The 18,580-nt window shown below is 39.8% G+C and overlaps 3 protein-coding genes and 1 pseudogene across 4 annotated transcripts; all 4 read right to left on the bottom strand.

Moving 5' to 3' along the window:
- Positions 1-376: 376 nt before the first annotated feature.
- LOC124211778 (C-type mannose receptor 2-like) lies at positions 377-5,769 on the bottom strand (annotated as a pseudogene).
- Positions 5,770-7,190: 1,421 nt separating this feature from the next.
- On the bottom strand, positions 7,191-8,444 carry LOC124211776 (hemolymph lipopolysaccharide-binding protein-like). Of its 2 annotated transcripts, none has more exons than XM_046611184.1 (3): positions 8,236-8,444; positions 7,863-7,947; positions 7,191-7,718 (listed from the first exon to the last, which is right to left on the bottom strand). In XM_046611184.1, the coding sequence occupies exons 1-3, from the start codon at positions 8,345-8,347 to the stop codon at positions 7,322-7,324; spliced, it is 594 nt and encodes a 197-aa protein (XP_046467140.1). In that variant the 5' UTR covers positions 8,348-8,444; the 3' UTR covers positions 7,191-7,321. The 2 variants fall into 2 exon arrangements, with proteins under 2 accessions (XP_046467140.1, XP_046467141.1); XM_046611185.1 differs by having other exon boundaries at positions 7,863-7,944.
- A 1,800-nt stretch (positions 8,445-10,244) lies between these two features.
- Positions 10,245-11,134, bottom strand: LOC124211292 (hemolymph lipopolysaccharide-binding protein-like). The gene is made up of 3 exons (XM_069133192.1): positions 11,029-11,134; positions 10,755-10,878; positions 10,245-10,650 (listed from the first exon to the last, which is right to left on the bottom strand). The coding sequence occupies exons 1-3, from the start codon at positions 11,132-11,134 to the stop codon at positions 10,245-10,247; spliced, it is 636 nt and encodes a 211-aa protein (XP_068989293.1).
- Positions 11,135-11,774: 640 nt separating this feature from the next.
- On the bottom strand, positions 11,775-18,404 carry LOC124212073 (uronyl 2-sulfotransferase). Its single transcript, XM_046611804.2, has 6 exons — positions 17,162-18,404; positions 15,794-16,003; positions 14,069-14,229; positions 13,597-13,674; positions 12,619-12,779; positions 11,775-12,435 (listed from the first exon to the last, which is right to left on the bottom strand). The coding sequence occupies exons 1-6, from the start codon at positions 17,348-17,350 to the stop codon at positions 12,287-12,289; spliced, it is 948 nt and encodes a 315-aa protein (XP_046467760.1). The 5' UTR covers positions 17,351-18,404; the 3' UTR covers positions 11,775-12,286.
- Between the last annotated feature and the right edge of the window lie 176 nt (positions 18,405-18,580).

Raw genomic sequence — 18,580 nt, 5'->3', positions numbered from 1 at the left:
CTGCGTGCAGCAGTCTTCACCCCAGCGCCCAGAGTCAATACATCTTGTTGTCATAAAGTTGATAAAAATTCACATACCTTCGTACATATAATTTTCTTAAATACCATTCGCCGACAGGAATAGCGCTGTAACTGGAGTAGATAACCAGACAAATGGCATAACAAATGTAAATGTATAACACATCGCAAAACAAATATATCGCGACTGCGGGTTATTTTTTCCGGCTTATTATCAGTTTAAACGTTCGGTGTAAGCAAAACCAGAGATTTATACTTGCATCAATTTTAGACCCAAAGAACGTCAATATATCATTTCTGGACGACACGCATCGATATTTGATTTGTCATTTGGATCAGGGACATAGAGACTCATTCGCCAAATAAACATTTATGCATATATCAAATATTTATTCACATCGAATTCCAATGAAAACTGAATTTTAATTAACATCCGGCGATTCGCAAACGAAGGCAGCAGATTGCGTACAACGGATGTCATTGAGCCGGCCGTTTTTGTACACTGATCCGCAATCTTCATTGTTGGTATTGTTGGGTTCTCCGTTCCCCCACTCATAGAAACCGACCGTTGCCAGGGATTTGCCGTCGATGGTAACGAATTCGCCTTCTTCGTAGAGGTCATGAAATCCGATGTGGGCGTATTTCGAGTCTTCCGAACCAAAGTGAGGACCGGATTTCGTGAAAAGATTACCGATCACTTCCGCTTCCTTGGCTGAGTTCACAATAGCGAGGTGTGCACCTTCGCTTTCGCACACTTTTCGAGCCTTGTTTCAAGTGGCTGCTTTCGTGTGAAACTTGTGCCCACCGATACCTGGCGTGTAACTGTGGTAACAGTGAAAAAATTTGTAATCAGAGGAATCTAATTTGCTCCAAAACTTATGGGCGGCTGTTCAATTCATTCTGCTGTATCAGAACAATGGCGGTGTGCTTTTGGTCGTAATTGGAAACGTATGTATACATGATGTCGAATGCGTTTCTTTTTATAGCGACGGAAATTAATCGAGCCAATCAATAAACAATACGAAAATGTCGATAAGTTACTAACGTGTAATCGGGGCGTTTTACATTCTTCTCTGATAATCCCATCTCTCCGCATCGGCGATTTATTTCTAGGACCAATACTGAATTTTTGTTCCCCTCGAACGGCTGTGTCTTATCCAAGGTCTGGTCGATGGCTGGTATTGCTGTTGAATTATCAGATCCAATAACGGTCGGTCGAATATTTGTTCCGGAGCCGAGGAAATACACTTGTCCGTAAACGATCAGCGATAATACCGGAGACATGATGATCCTGGATTCAACTGAGTAGAAATCCAATTATTCGCGGTGGCGGCAGTCATGCGAATATTACATACTTGTGATGTTAGGTTGGGATAATATATGTATACAATGTCAGATAATAAGTGTGAAAATCAATTCAATAATAACCGCGATTTTTAGGTAAATAAACGTGGGATTTTCAATATATGTTATATATGGGGCATTCCATGTCAAATTTACCCCTTTTGTCACTCACTATTTTTGATTCGTTCCGCGATTTTTTATAGGATTCTACCATCTAAAAAAGGCACTCTTGAATTTTTTCAAATTTTTTTCGCTAACCGTTTTTTTTTAATATTATTCAAATCCATTTCGAAATTGGTCATTTTCAAAAATCTGAAAAAATTCTGAAAAATAAAGTTTCTCATTTCGATCATACCGACACCTGGCCGATGATGGGCCGATTTTTTCTTTTATTTTTTTTTAGCACTTTAAACATTTTCAACAAACGAAACTCTATGTTGCAACGTTACGAAAAATCTTTAAAGATTCTGAAAAATCGAGTCTTTTATTTCAAAATTTTTTTAAAGATTTTTTATAACTTTTCAAGATGGTGCTTTGTTTGTTGAAAATTTTTAAGGTGCTAAAAAAATAGAAGAAAAAATCGGCCCATTATCGGCCAGGTGTCGGTATGATCGAAATGAGAAACTTGATTATTCAGAATTTTTTCAGATTTTTGAAAATGACCGATTTCGAAATGGATTTGAATAATATTAAAAAAAAACGGTTAGCGAAAAAAATTTGAAAAAATTCAAGAGTGCCTTTTTTAGATGGTAGAATCGTATAAAAATCGCGGAACGAATCAAAAATGGTGAGTGACAAAGGGGGTAAATTTGACATGGAATGCCCTATGTATATATGTGAGACAGATCAAACTACGTGAACTGAATGAATCTATTACGTACGCAAAATAACATAAACCAAGAAACGAATATGACCGAAAGTTTTCGTCTCTTGAGCACCCGATGTAAGAATGTATGTAGATGAATGTTTACATGTTGGGAGATGTAATTTGAAAAATTGGTGATTTCGAAAAATTAGGCTAGGTGGTCTAGCGGAGTAAGGCTCCGGTCAAGCATCTCTAGATACCAGGTTCGATTCCTGGCTCCGTCGTTAATTTTTCGAAATCACCAATTTTTCAAATTTACATCTCCCAGAAGAATATAACCTACGTCGCTTCTCCACATAAGACACACGCTCGCCGTACGATCGCCGAACGACTAACTGGCCCACACTGGCCCCTCTAACGCTCGAGACGCATATATAGTCGCTGCGAGCACTCACACACATGCGACTCACCCACCCACACCGTTCGCAAGCACATGCTAATTTCTTTTTTTTTTTGCGGTTCTACACCCGGCCGTCCTGCTCACACTTATTCACCCCCGAATGTAGATTCTCTGGAACATCTTCTTCGTCGTTATCGTCGTACTTTGACGAAGGGTTAATGTGATAAGCCGCGATTGACATTTGTCGCGGGCCTTCGTGCGCGTCTACTTTCTGCACGAGATAACGTTCGTTGCGCAACACCTTCGATATCTCGTATGGTCCGAGATATTTCGCCGCAAACTTTAACCCTGGTCCTGGTCCCTGCGTTCTTTTTATCGCGAGGATATCTCCCTCGCGATATGCTCGCGCTTTCTTGCGCTTTCGATTGTATCCTCGTTTATTTTTTTCCTGGATCCGCTGGAGACTATCTTTCGCGTGTTCTCGAATCTCGTCTCGCTCCTCTTGAAAAATCGTCACGAATTCTTGTTCGACTAATTCGCCCAACGATTCATGTCTCATGAAATTTTCAATTTTCAAATTGTGGTTTTAATTTCATTTTAACAGCTCAATTAATATTGACCAATTGACGCAGGTGCGAAAACACCGACGTCAAACCGAAAAACCCGCGTCTGCTCTAACGCTGCAACGCTAAAGACATAGACAGAGACAGGGGCTACAGATTTAAAAAAATAACAACTGCAACCCCTTTTTTCCTAATACGGAGCCCCTTTTTTATACGCACAGTCAGATAATAGATAAACATCCTTGTTACATTTTGGGACAAAGACATCCACCAGCGTGGTGTTTTCAGGAACGGATCGCTATGTTTAATTTTATGCCATAGTCCGAAACCAGGCCATTGGGTAATGTAGAAGCACAACGAGCAAAATACATATCGTAAAAGTATGAGGATATATTTGTGAAATTATGTCATTTCATATTATTTTCCTCGTATTTCACTGCAGAGCGTTTCGGAGTACCCGTGATGTCAGAGGTCACCAACCTTACGACATCCAGGAAATTACCGGCCTGCTTACATTCTCAATAATAATGAAATACGTAGATAAGCACATCGCAAATATTGAATCTCCACGTATAACGTCGTATTGAATTCAATTTACACATGTTTCACTCGTAAATCGGGAATGAGGGTACAAGGGAAATTACTGTTCGATTTTCACTTTTTTTGTTGCACGTACAGTAATGTTTATCAATAGGTTCCTAATGGCACACAATTGTTTTGCGATCAAAGCTGGAACGAGTTTCCGTTCCAATAAAATTTTATGTGCCAATAACTAGCGATGCAAGTGACAGGAGAAACAAACGATATATTGCTCATGGACATGTAAAATTTTTATACAAAGAAAACTGGTCTCAGTTTTGATTCCACAAAAATTAACGAGTCACTGGGAATCTCTTGATGAAGAACACGGTACGTACGTTAGTAAAAGAATGATCAGGTGGAAATTAGTTAACTTCGTCGAATTATCGCTTTAACAGAGGATGCCCCACACTTGTATTTATTATTCATTTGTAATACAATTACATAAGCTATTTACTTATATTTATACATGTTTTAGGAAGTATTGATAAGTGTTACCCACTGTTTATGTACCGGAGTATATAGCGTAAAAAACTTTGACGCAAAAGTACAGATTTTTAATTCAAATATTGATACTGGTAAATTATCGAACAACCAACAAGTACAATGGTAAAGAAAAAAAAAACATGAAAATCCAAGCGAATATGAATATGTATTCGCATAGTCCTCAGCAGAACTATTGACAGTGAAAACTCACGTATAGTCGTCTCGACTAAACATGTTCATCGCTGACCTTTGACTTGAAATGGCTCGAGTCTAATACGGTATGATTAACTCGATTTACAAAATACTGTCATCATTCATCATTTGAGACCGCGATGAATCAATGGCATCAAAATGTCACTCAGAGTCATGTGATTTTTAAGTATGAAGTGCTTATTCAAAGTACATTTTTGGAACAAGCTTCCTTTAATAACTATTATTGTATAATCATGGCTGCAATCTACCCAATTCTCATATATTAGTAGCTATAGACTTTCATTGTTTGCGAATAAAGATCAGTCACTTTCGGTTCAGATCGTTGTCAATACGCTGGCAGCTCGCATACAAAACCAATTGGAACATCGCAACCAATATCGTTAAGTCCCCCATTTTTGTCCAAGGATCCACAATTTTCCGGCTTTCCGTCGTATATATTATCTGGTTGCCCAGGCGCCCATTGCGTAAATCCAGCTTTCGCCAACGTCTGACCGTGAATTGTAATGTATTGACCTTCGCGATAAAGGTCGTGAAACCCAATGCCAGCAAACTGTGGTAGAGGTGATCCAGTGATAGCCGGCGACTTCTTGTACAGCTGAGTTACCGCATTTGCTTCGGCTGCGGAGTTAAGGATAGCCAAGTGCCCGCCTTCCTCTTCGCAAGTGATTCGAGCTTCGTTCCATAGAACCGCTCGCGTGTGAACTTTGTAGCCACCGATACCCGACGTGTACCTGTGTGAAGCGTAAAAAGAATATGAGGATTATTCAGACACGGTGGCTTTTTTCGTGAAAATTTCTTAATTATTTGATCAACGTTCAAAAGCACGCAAGCTCACGTGTAGTCATCTCTTTTGGTGACTGATTGGCCTCGCAGTAAACACGGCGGCGATGCGGGCAGATTCGCGTTATAAGCTGCGTCTGAAAATGACAGTACGAAGAAGCTGAACGATTGGCCACTTTCTAGATTTATAAACGTTCCGAGAGTAAATTGACACATGTTGGCGAGGTGTTACACGTAAAAGCCACGAGTCGTACATCACGTGACGCGTATTGATCAACCAGCTTGTGCACCATGAAAATGAAATACAATAACTCTACAGAATTACTGACCGTATGGTGAACGTAAAAAGTTTATATTGACGTTAGGACATTGCGGCTGCGCCAGTATCAATGTGATACAAGGCAATACTTGAATCAAAAAAAGGATGACCGCCATGGATGATACTCAGTCGATGTTCAATCACTGATCTCAAAGTCTTTTAATTCACTGACAGTTTGGACGGAGGAGGCTATAATAACGAAAGCTTCAACAACGCTTCAAGACTATTCCAACCAGTAACTCATTACGATCACTGAAACTCCCGATTAGGTGTTTTATCATTGACGTCTTTGCCATTTGTCTTTGACCCGAATCGCTTGCCGTTGCAGATACTTTCCCTGCCGTTATCAATCGAGAATGTAATTAATAAGTATATTGATTCGCTTATAATCAGAGTAAATGCTGCTGACCACTATAAAATTCATGGACGAGACCAGACACGTCTAACAATAGATTTAATTTTTCTCACCATACCATTAACCCCGACATACATGTTTAGTAACACTTTATTAGCTATAATTTTTTAGCACAAATACGAAATAGTAAACAACCACTGACCATTATGCTCGTACACAGAAGTAACGGATTCTGCACCGAATACACAAGCATACCCTTGTACGAGGCATGGCTGATTCGGGGAATACTCAGAATTTATCCGAGTGTACAGTATCCAATTGACATTTTGACCCTCGGTTTAACCCAAAGTTATCGCCGCTGTTTGTACAGTTTTTATCCTGAAATGCCTCCGTTCATTGTCGTACTAACCGTTAAGTTGTGTAAAATAGCTGATAGCAAATGTCACACGTCAGATGTAAGACTTCTGCTGCACAGCCGTAATCCGGTTGCCAGCAATGAATATATAACGGATGCATAATGCTGTATAACATATTGTAACGGGAAATTGAAATAGGCTCTGTTTTCTCTGGATTCTAGGACTTTGAAAAATGTATCAAAAAGGGGATATCAATCTAATACGTGTTCTCAAAAATAGTAGCGTCTATCACTATGGTGATCGTTATTTCACTCTGTAAGACTCAAGAGGTCATTTTTTCTCAGGGAGCATTTCTGATTTTTTTTTTCATACATCATAACGCGCCTGTATGTAGATACACGTTTTGACTTTTCATGTTTCTTGACAATAAGCAATTGGAACATTTTGACAAAACACAGGTAATGAAGTGAAAAATTCTAAAACGACAGTTAATCAAGACCCATGGAACACTTACGCGTAATCATTGGGTGCGAGAGGAGATTCGATTGCTTCTGTCAGTCTCTGCATTTTGTCTTATTCAGATACGTAAATAATGTGGTGGAGGTCGTAATAATACCTACATATTTCCCAAACCCGAAAGCTTTGATGAGCGAAAGTTTGAAAAATAACCAGGCAATTTCTATTGCAAGCTTGCATAACGTTGGCGAGGAGCAACATGACGCAATCTTAAAGTTTCGTTTGCTCGACGTTGACATTTTTTTCCCCCTTATTTATTATGCTGTATTTGATATCGAACTATACAGTCAGATGAAACAATTTAAGCGAAAAAACCATCTGCGTAATAAGTAAATCTCATACCGTGCTGTTTTTAGGAACTTCTTTTGTCATTAGTGGAGCTGACGCAGGAATGGAGCATATAGTACAACGGTTGTATACGTGCATAAGTCGATTACAACGGATCGTTACACGTAAATTTGTTTGAGACCAAATCGTTTTATTCGCCACCTTTACATCATTCGCTTCAGTAGCAATTCTAATATATTTATGACTGTTGATCTTACACCGTCAAATATTGAAGACTGATCTCCTGATCGGTGTTTTTTTTCAATTTATCGGCAGCTCACATACGAAGCCGTATAGAATACCACAATTAACGTCGAGGAGTCGAGCATCATGGTACATCGCTCCGCAACTTTCATCGCTAAAGTTGTTGGGCTCGCCGTCCGCCCATTCATTGAAGCCAGCCTTCTCCAAAGTCTGACCGTGGATAGTTACAAAGTGGCCCTCTTCGTAAAAATCATGAATTCCAACGCTGAACAATTCTGGGTAAAGAGTCCCAGTAACTTGCTCCGCTTTTTTAAAAAGCTCACCAACTTTATTCGCCTCGGCGCGGGAGTTAAGGATGACTAAATGACCGCCCTCCGCCTCGCAAGTCTTCCGACCCTTGTTCCATGAAGCCGCTCGCGGGTGAACTTTGTAGGCACCAAATCCCGGAACGTACCTGCGTGTGTTGGGTATTCAGAAAACTATACGGATGCTTTCATAGATTAACAACGAGACTTCTCAAGATGAGTGCACCGGTGCACGCACTCATAAAATAAAATACATCAACATATGAGATCGTCTGTTGATGGTGAAAACTCACGTATAGTCACTTCTGGTGGCAATCGACTGATTCCGTCCCTGGTGGGGTGTCAGCGACATGTTAAGCGGATTCGAGACATAAACTGCTGCAAAATGTAAAGATATCAGTAAGGGAAGTGGCCTTTCAAAATACTGAATCAGCCACTGCAAATATACGGGGCCGTTTTAATGCGCGTCAGGTTTCATAAATATCTGTTGGTTGTAGAGTTGGCGAGTGCCAAAATCATCCATAGGTAAACCCGCAGATCGGAGATATAAATATATCGTACCCCTGATCATCAGACGTGCCAGGACTGATAGAAAAACCCTGAGTTTCGGAACTTTTGTTAGACGTGAATGTAAGTAGCAACATAGTCCTAACGAAAATCACTCACTGATTGTCGGTTGATAAAGCCAGGCTACAACAGGTTTAGTTGATGCAGGTTGTTGTGTCATCGTCAGTGTAATACACAACGATATTTGGAGTGCAACGAAGATGATCGCCATTGCTGGTATCCAGATGTATCGGAGAATGTAACTGATCTTGACACCTTTCTTGAGCCTCGAATAGACGAATCAAAGTTTCAACGATGTTCCGGCGTTGACAACTATTTCATATTCTGATCTTGTTATTTCCAGCCATGTTTTTATATAAAATTCCGAGTATTGTATCTCTCAACTTAATCATTCACCTTCGACCATAATGAAGGCTGCTTTCTTCTGTAAGATCGACGTAAGTCAGTAAACAATATTGTCTTTTACGCCTCAGGTTGGCGCGTAGGAAGGATCAGTTGGGGTGAAAGAATCATGCGATACCACGATGGCGTGAACTCAGGGCCCCATTGGCTGAAATATCGCGTAAAGATTTCTAACCGACTCTCAGTGCTGTTTTCTTCAGATGTAACGGGTTTGCAATTCAAAAGTCATTTTTGCGATTTCGCCGTATCGTTTGGAAATCCCAGTTAGCTCATATTCCGTATATAGTACGTAATTGGGTACAAACTTCTAGGGTGCGCAGGAGCTATCAAGATAAGCATTCTGAATTCGGGCACCCGTGGTCGGAACTCATTCTAACGGCTCTGGAGGGCTTTGAAGGATTTGGTACCTCGCGCTTGTTCGTGGTGTAATGAATCAGCTGTGATCACTTTCGGTCCAACGTTTTATTCAGGCGTAAACAACATCGCAGTGTTTTTCTATGAAATTAACAAAACGCTCTACGTAAAAACTTTTACCATTCACCTGAATATACGAATGCTTTACCACGAACGACAGAATCATTCTGCAACGTATGCTGTACTTCAGGGCACAATTCCGGATTCGAGCGGAAAAAGGAGATTGAATACAGATTCATCTGTCGTACGTCGCGTTTTCTAAATTTCTTTCAGGTTCATCACATCTCTGCTAATTACGCAACATTCGCATCAATTTTAAGAACGTAAGCACTGAGATATAACTGAGATATTTTTATTCTGCAGCGATGTTACATAGTTTCATTCAACCGATACAATACTTCCATCTCTCGGTGAGCAGCAACGACTGGAGATTTTGTCTAAAAATTACCAGACGTGCCTGTAAAATTAAAATTTTTAATGTATCAAAAATCTTGACTTAAATATTTTCGAGATTCTCTGATTTACAAAAGTTTTTACATATTATGTTTGCGGTAACAAGCTTGAGTACAAAGATGCAAGAAAATTATTCGTAACGTGATGAAAATTCCATTATCAAAAACTTCGCGTCCCGGGAGTAAGTCACTCGGTGGGAGTTGTAGGAAATATTCTCATATAATATGTCTATCATATCTTGACGACGCAGATTTCTACAATGCTCTGGGGACAGAAGTGTTCTCCAGGATCCCAATTTACATACGCCATCTCCTTTAGAGCTTTGTCGTGGACAGTCACGGACTGTTCATTTTGGCATAAGTTGTAAAACCCTGGATGAACGTACGACGGATCTTTCATGACATTAAAATAATCAATAATGAAAACGAGTGAGGCTAGCGAGGACGGAGGCAAAACACTCACCGCGGTGGTGAGGGGCCTTAGATAATTAATCGTCCATCTCCGAGCGGTGAAATAAATATGTTCATCGCTAACATTTGACTTGAAATGGCTCGAGTCTAATACGGTACGATAAAATCGATTTAGAAAATACTGTCATCATTCATCGTTTGAAACCGTAATGAATCAATGGCGTGAAAATATCACTCAGAGTCAAGTGATTTTTAAGTATGAAGTGTTTATTCAAAGTACATTTTTGGACCACGTACCTCCTCATAACTATTATTGTATAATCATGTTTAAAATCTACCCAGTTCTCACGTAGTAGTATCATAAACTTTCAATCATTAACGCTACATTATCTGTGAATAAAGATCAGTCACTTTCGGTTCAGATCGCTATCAATACGTTGGCAGCTCGCACACAAAACCAATTGGAATATTGCAACTAATATCATTAAGTCCCCCAGTTTTGCCCAAGGCTCCGCAATTTTCCGGCTTGCCTCTGTACGAATTGTTTGGTTCTCGAGCCCGCCATTGTGTGAATCCAGCTTCCGCCAACGTCTGACCGTGAATTGTAACGTATTGACCTTCACGATAAAGGTCGTGAAATCCAATGCCAACATATTCTGGTAGAGGTGATCCAATGATAGCCGGCGACTTCTTGTACAGCTGAGTTACCGCATTTGCTTCGGCTGCGGAGTTAAGGATAGCCAAGTGCCCGCCTTCCTCTTCGCAAGTGATTCGAGCTTCGTTCCATAGAACCGCTCGCGTGTGAACTTTGTAGCCACCGATACCCGACGTGTACCTGTGTGAAGCGTAAAAAGAATATGAGGATTATTCAGACACGGTGGCTTTTTTCGTGAAAATTTCTTAATTATTTGATCAACGTTCAAAAGCACGCAAGCTCACGTGTAGTCATCTCTTTTGGTGACTGATTGGCCTCGCAGTAAACACGGCGGCGATGCGGGCAGATTCGCGTTATAAGCTGCGTCTGAAAATGACAGTACGAAGAAGCTGAACGATTGGCCACTTTCTAGATTTATAAACGTTCCGAGAGTAAATTGACACATGTTGGCGAGGTGTTACACGTAAAAGCCACGAGTCGTACATCAGGTGACGCGTATTGATCAACCAGCTTGTGCACCATGAAAATGAAATACATTAACTCTACAGAATTACTCACCGTATGGTTGATACAAAATGTTTATATTGACGTTAGGATATTGCGGCTGCGCCAGTATCAATGTGATACAAGGCAATACTTGAATCAAAAAAAGGATGACCGCCATGGATGATACTCAGTCGATGTTCAATCACTGATCTCAAAGTCTTTTAATTCACTGACAGTTTGGACGGAGGAGGCTATAATAATGAAAGTTTCAACAACGCGTCAAGACTATACTAACCAATAACTTATAATGATCGTTGAAACTCCCATTTAGGTTTCTCATCCACTCGACTCGCCAGTAAATGAGACTTCTTGAGAATTCTTCATCATTTGCCTTTGACTTGAATAACTTGCCGTTGAAAATACTTTCCCTGCCATCACCAATCAAGAATGTAATTAATAAGTATAGTCCTTCGCTTATAATTAGAGTAAATGTTTCTGGCCACTATAAGGTTCATGGACTTCGAAATACATATTAATAACGCTTTGTTCGCTATAATTCTTGATAACAAATACCAAATGGTAAACAATCATTGACCATAATGCCGGTACGAATTTTACCAGTTCTTTCGACAAACTTCAACATAGTTTCGCGACACAACATGGGTAAATTTGCTTAGTGCACAAACAAGATGCAGTAACCTACTGTTCATCAGTTATGCGCTGAATTATTATGTTTGTAGGCGTACAATTAAATCAGACGGAAAATTTTCGAAATGGTTTACTCTTGCCACAATAAGAAATAATTAATTTCACTTCAATTTGTTTTCAGAACATTTTATTTTACATAAAAAATATCACAAAACTCACGAGCATTTGGGGTTACACAGCATTTAGTCGTTATAAATGAGTTATGCGCATCTTGTAGATATACGTGAAAGTGAAAGACGAGCTACAAGCGCATTCAGTCTCATAATATTTGTCGAGCTGGAACCGACGATCAGATATACTTTTTCTAAGCTTATGACAACGGGATCCAATGAAACCCGAGTTTCATCGAATGGTGCGTTTATGCAGTGTTGAAAATTCATTGGCCGTCACCTCAGTCGTTTTCATTAATCTAAATAATGATCATCGTATCGTGGCTGTGACGAAACTAAGGAATGTTATCTCCTCTCCACTCTTCTATGACCCTACACTCCTTTCAAACACAAACTTTCCAGTTTCGAGTCATTTCACACCGATCGATTGAATTCTTCCACTGCTTTTTCGGCACAATCATTTACGTCTTTTTTCAATCTTCTAAATAAATCTGGATCTCTTAAAAACGACTTCAACCATTGCCGCATTTCGGACAAAGCAGCCGCGATTTCAGCCACAGATAAAATTCAACTTCCTTTGCCAGTGGTCCGATCAGAAGTTTCCCCTCCAATGCAGCGTGTATTTTCGATTTCCACGGTACGTCAGTCTTTCTTTTTACCTCTGAAAAGATGAGGAAAATTAATTCCTTTATTGAACCGACTCTCGCGAATTGCACAACAACAAAGGGTCAAAAAAAAAATATCGTATAAATGCACGACTTTGCTTTTTATTGCTTTCAACCGTCGTACGTGGAACGGAATAACGCGGCAGATGCTTAGGAATAATTAGACAATGTTAACTCACGCAATTCAGAATAAACATCCGTGGCTCCTTTGAAGAAGTAGGAGAAGCTACGTTCAAGAGTTTTCAGCGTAGGTCCGATATACTCGAGCAGTCCAACGACAGGATACCACCGTTCAACATTGGCTTGAGCTTCGGCCATTGCCCATGTGCGATTTTCGTTTCTGAAAATAATCGTATGTGAATCAGAGAAGCTACCACACCCATGGACAGTTCGTAACTCGATCCAGACACTGATGCGAGGAAAGAAAGCGGTTCGTGCGGCTACGAAATCGCGAAAGACACCCTGCAGCGTGACTGAAAATGTCATGGGAATGGGGTCGCAAATATTGAACTTGATCCATTGTTCATGTAACCGGGAACTGAGGCCTGACTCAGAACCACTTCTTGCTTATTACGCAACAGCGAAGGATGAAAGAGAATCTCGTGAAACGCAGGACGATTCGTGGGTAGGTGCCTACGGTGCTTGGACAGTGATTGCGAAGGTATAGCACTTTGAGAAACGCGACCATCTGGCTATTCTCACGGGTACGGTTTACGTAACGATTTATTTGACACCATAACTTCAGTCTCGAGGTTCATCCGCAACAAAGCCATAGGCACGTGAACGCACAATTTATACCCAACCAATAAGTCGTTTTTCGTGTTACTAATCAAACTTTATTTCAGTTGGCGTACACGATTTCATTCGTTTTATTAAATTATTCACCTTGAAACGACAGTGGAGGGAGAGACTACAGAGTGTAAGTGAAAGTATCATGACTCGAAGCGAAACTGGAGATAACGCGGAGTCTCCAGTGAGATATAAGGAAGCTGATACTGTTCAAACCGGAAGTGATCAAGGTAGGCTAAAAGTGTTGGAGGGTTTCAGTTCGCGTGTAAAATGATTCGTAAGGTCTGCAAAAGGGTATGGATGAGGTTATCGATTACTATAAAACTTTTGCAATTAACATAATAAATAAATAATGTCTATATATTTACGTGCATCGTGGATCCTGTCCACAAAAATGGGCGATTGCTCCGCAATATCTTAACTCAGCAGCGTCATCCTTCTGAAATCTGTAAGTGCGAATAGGAGTTACATCCGAAATAGAAGTGAAACGTTTGGTTGGTAATAGTAGCATGCCGCATATGCTTTATCCGACATAAGTTTAAGGTATGTATTTGAAATGTGCTAGTAGTAATCACGTGGATAGTCCACGCATTCTACACAGAGTAAGACGATAAATTAAAGATCAATATTCAAGATTAAGCCGTGAAAGTTATAGAATTACTATTCTTCGTGTTATTTTTTCACATTTGTAAATGGAACCAGGCATTCGTCTTTTCTCCAATAGACGACTCGTTGATGTGACGAAATGGAATGATTAGACGTTGCCAAAGGCGGTGAGATCGCGTTTTATTTTGTTTTTTCTTTCATCTCGGTCACAATTAGGTTCAAGATCAGCCGTACCTTCGCAGTACTTTAGGGTCGAGTGGGTCCCTGACCATGGAGATATAAGTCGGAGCCTGCCGTCCGAAGGCCGAGAAGTTGAGGAATCTGACGTCAGCGTCAAAGGTCAACGGAACAGCCTCTTGCCTGATGATGGTCGTGATATCTTCGACGAGAAGCTCCTGAGAATATCATCGGTTGCACAATTAGAACTTGCCGACACTTTATACAGCCTTGATCGACGAGAAGTATACAATACAGATACGTACGAAACATCGTGACGTGAATAATCAATTGCTTCGAAGGAGAATCACCTCGCAATTACATGACTCCCATCGTATACGCGTGAATGTAAAATGTCAGGGTGGCATACCGATTGGTGGGTATATAAATGACTTCTGAACGATGATAAAAATTCAAGGTCGTTCATAAACGTATTTAATAACTCAATAATCGTTCCAAGACGAAGTCGATAGTACGATAAATATACTGCAGGTTTATTAAGTCGACATTCGAGTTGAACAACCAAGCGGCTTATGGTAATTGGAGCCTATTCACATGAAAATACCATTCCTCGAGCAGCTTCTAAACATGCCGCATTGAGTTATCGTCTGCAGGTTGTTTGTGAAAGTAAAAATTGAAAGATAGATGAATGAATAGAAAGAATGAGGTTCTAGGCAAGCGATTCTCGAGAAATATCCTGCAGCTCCAGCTTTCGGAACAGAAAGGATCATTCGCACGCTTCAAATGGTACCTGGACCATCAGATATGCCAACCGAGAAATCTATGAAACTAACTAGTCTGACCGTATGTGGCAACTGCAACGCGCTATCGCGATCAGCTTTCCCTCTTCAAGTACTGACCAGTAATCGTTACTGGGAATAGCTAACTCAATAATGATCTGAGTTTGTTGTACTTTACTGTACAGGTAGGTGAAAATACAAGAGCATTTACGATTATGGTTTATACACTGTGATTCAAATTAATCGCATCAGATTTTTACACATTTAAAAAGGCCGTTTGATCTTATGGCATTTGCAGTATCTTTTATTTATATTAGAAATCTTCTTTTTTTTATTAAAACTGGTATCTGCGTAGATGTGTGTTTCCGATCTATACGGAATCAAAATTGTCACCTTAACATTAAATCACATCACTTAAGCTGCAGGAGTAACGATCTCATATTCGAATTCAGGGGCAGATCTAATCCAGTCAAACAATGTTGGACTAATCAGAATTGAAATTTGAATCAGCGGTAAACTTGACCTTGCTAAGTATCCGTATATTTAATGATGTACCGAAGATGCGAATGCTGGCGGTAAAATCACACGTTGCGTAACAGATAAATTACATTATACACCTATACGAAATAACGCCTAGGTATAAATGTGTTTATAATAATCACGTATAAAGCGTCTGTTAAAAAACTTCGTCCTTACATGTACTCATTGCCCTTGTAAGATTTCCTTGCGTGTCAAATAATCTTCGTGTTTAACGGATAATTTCAATTATGGTACAAGCATGCGATATCGTTTCGAGGATGATACACAATGGCATGGAAAAAAAGCATGAATAACCCATTAAATTCCCGCATGTCTAGAGGACAAATTTAACGAAAATGGTGAAAAATATAATCACGACTATGCTTAGTTAACTTTTCATTGAAGTAGGCATTTTTTATGTTAATACCGGTCTTCCCGAAGTAACTAGACTGTCGCAAATTGACTATCAGCCGATCTGACTCACCTGCTGAAGCGTAGTGAGGAGATTATCGTCCCCGGAAGGCAGCCTGATGTGCTTAAAAGCGTTTCGTCCTTGAAGTCGTTGCAAAATGAGAACCAAAAGTTCCGATCCAGCACCTAAAATCCGCGTTACCATCAGCGTGTTCTCACTCATTTCTGGGATGCTTCGACGACCTCCCAGCTCGGCTAAAGACGGGGTCACGTGTCGATGTGCCTGGAAACGAATGTGCAGTTTGACAGAGCATATTATGCAATCGGCATACCATGCGCGTAGATGGAGGCACGTATGTCAAAAGGAGGAAAGCCTTAACCTGGATTACGAAATGAAATTTTTCGGATGCTGTTCGCGTTTGAATATGTGGTTTATAAAACATGACGAATCGGAATGTGAATAGAAAGAAACCGCTCTTTTTTTTATTTGAAAAATGTGTTTTCGATACTCACTATTTTTAATCATCTAGGAATTTGAACGCTTCAATGCATGCGTGCGATCTAATGACAAGAACTAATGGGTTTTTTATTTCAAGGTGCATAAGTATTTTGAAGTACAATCAGAAACTCCACCGGCAATGAATTCCAGAAGAATGCATGGAGTGCTGTACCTACATCGAGTTGCGTGTAAATGAATTTCTCACGTGCTCCATGATGCGCTTTTCACATTCTTGTGCAACATCTCTAAGAGCTTCTGAATCAAGTGAGATAATTGAATGGCGTAATACTTCGGTTTGAAACCATGCGTGAGTAAATATAACGTATAAACGTTAATACGATTCGCGCACCAATGCAGAAGTGACGCGCAAATTTTGCATGACGAAATGCGCCCGTTTTCGCGAATTAACATTCTCTCTACCATTCATGATTCCTTTGAAGAAACTTCGGTAATAACATACAGGTCTATGTATTGTTTATGATCTTAAGTGAAATTTATACCGCAAGTCTGTTAACACCAATGTCACGCTCTCTAATCTTGACAGTTGCATTATTTCTAAGCACGCACTAGTTAGTTTAGAAGACAGTACATCTGTATTTTTTATTCACTTCGTACTGAACTTTTATGCAAAGCAATTTAAACGATACAGGAAAATTGTCTTACCTAATTCAGGAATAAATTGCACGAACCTCACCAATATCACATTACAAGTACCAATACATGCAGAGAAATAGTCAAACGTTGCAAACCAAAATGAAATGTGTCAATAATTTATAATCATACGGCAGCAGTTTGTATATGATTCATTAATTCTTTTTTCACCTCAATTTGTAACGTTCATTTCAGAAGAATGATTCTGTATTTCAACTTATTACCTAATTTGAATAGAAATCTGCGAGTACCACAATCTGAACAGGAAAGTTTAATTAAAATTATACCCACTTGAGAATAATCCCTCCTCGAATTATTGATCTGCAGGCTTGACGAGTATCTGTCGGCATCTGTCGTCATCGGGAGGCTAACCTTTGAAGATAAGTGTTCCGGCTGCATAATTGCCTTATTAAATACAATGAAAGCCACGGTGAGACAAGCAATCAGGCTCGTTAGCAAATTAGTGTTGGAGCGACGCATCCTCGGAAATTTATTCTTATTCTTGATCACTTGTTTACTCGTTTACATGACTCGGGATACTGTAATCAATCGACGTACACAATGTTGCGGATGCAGACGAAAACTGCAGTGCAAAAGGCACCGAACTGCTACTGATTTTCAACGTTTGAGTCTGCCGCGCGACTGGAGAGAATGCCAGTGGGTCACAGACTTCTAAGTCAGCAATCCCCACATCCTCCGCATTATGGACCTGACCCACCGCCCCCACCTTCTTCCTCCGTAAGATCGGAAATCCTTACGTGATTTATACTTACGCCAAACTGTTCTGAACGCACGATAATTCATACTCATGTATTTTTTCCTCCACTGCGGCACCGTGAAGTTCGTATGAGTTGTGAAAAATTTATGGGTCTAATGACGGGCGTTCATTTTCACTTTCATTTATTTGAGAACGAATGACCGTGGTACCTATGAATTTTTCAAAACTTATGTAACGTAATAATTGATCGAGAAAATTGTTCGTGATTATATTTCGATTTTACTTCTACTTAATAAATACCACGTCAAAAAATCATATATTCAAATGAACGTCGAATAATTAATGTACGTTGCCACAACCGATGCTGAATTTCTTATTTAATTTTTGCAAATTTCAGCTTTGAGCAGAATAAATTCAATCGTAACATGGTGCTCTCGTGCCGGGCAGTTGCGAAAACGACTCATTGTTAGTCGCAAAGATGCCCCGAGGGCAATTTCATAATCGGATTACCATCGACATTACGTTTGGGTACAAAGGATGATAGGTTATTAATTTTAGAGAGGAAAGGTGATGTGACCTCAGCAGAAAATAAAAGAGGGAATGTTCGATTTAAGAAGTACCTTTGTATACATGCGCATGTTATTGCTTTACTACAGTGGAAACTTTCGAATTGATAATCCTTCGGGTAACGTAACGTGGTCAGAAACAACAAAAAATAATTAATACACGAATTTCTGTGCATGAACTTTACGTGACTACAGTTTCGCCCTCGATGCAGCGAATTTTACGACTGTAACTATCTTCAATTTCGATAACGAAACACCCAATTATTACGGTCAGTCATCGTATACAATTTACATACGATAAACGTCAGAAAAAAATAATTACATAACTACCGAAACCTTGTTGCAGGCATTAAGAACATGTTTGGTTTGTATAGCGTATGCATGTAGAGAACATTTATTATTTGTCATAATTTTTACACCAATTTA

The sequence above is a fragment of the Neodiprion pinetum genome, chromosome 2 (genome assembly GCF_021155775.2).
Source record: "Neodiprion pinetum isolate iyNeoPine1 chromosome 2, iyNeoPine1.2, whole genome shotgun sequence".
Taxonomy (NCBI): domain Eukaryota; kingdom Metazoa; phylum Arthropoda; class Insecta; order Hymenoptera; family Diprionidae; genus Neodiprion; species Neodiprion pinetum.
The sequence above is the reverse complement of the archived record's forward strand: the minus strand, read 5'-3'. Positions and strand labels throughout refer to the sequence as shown.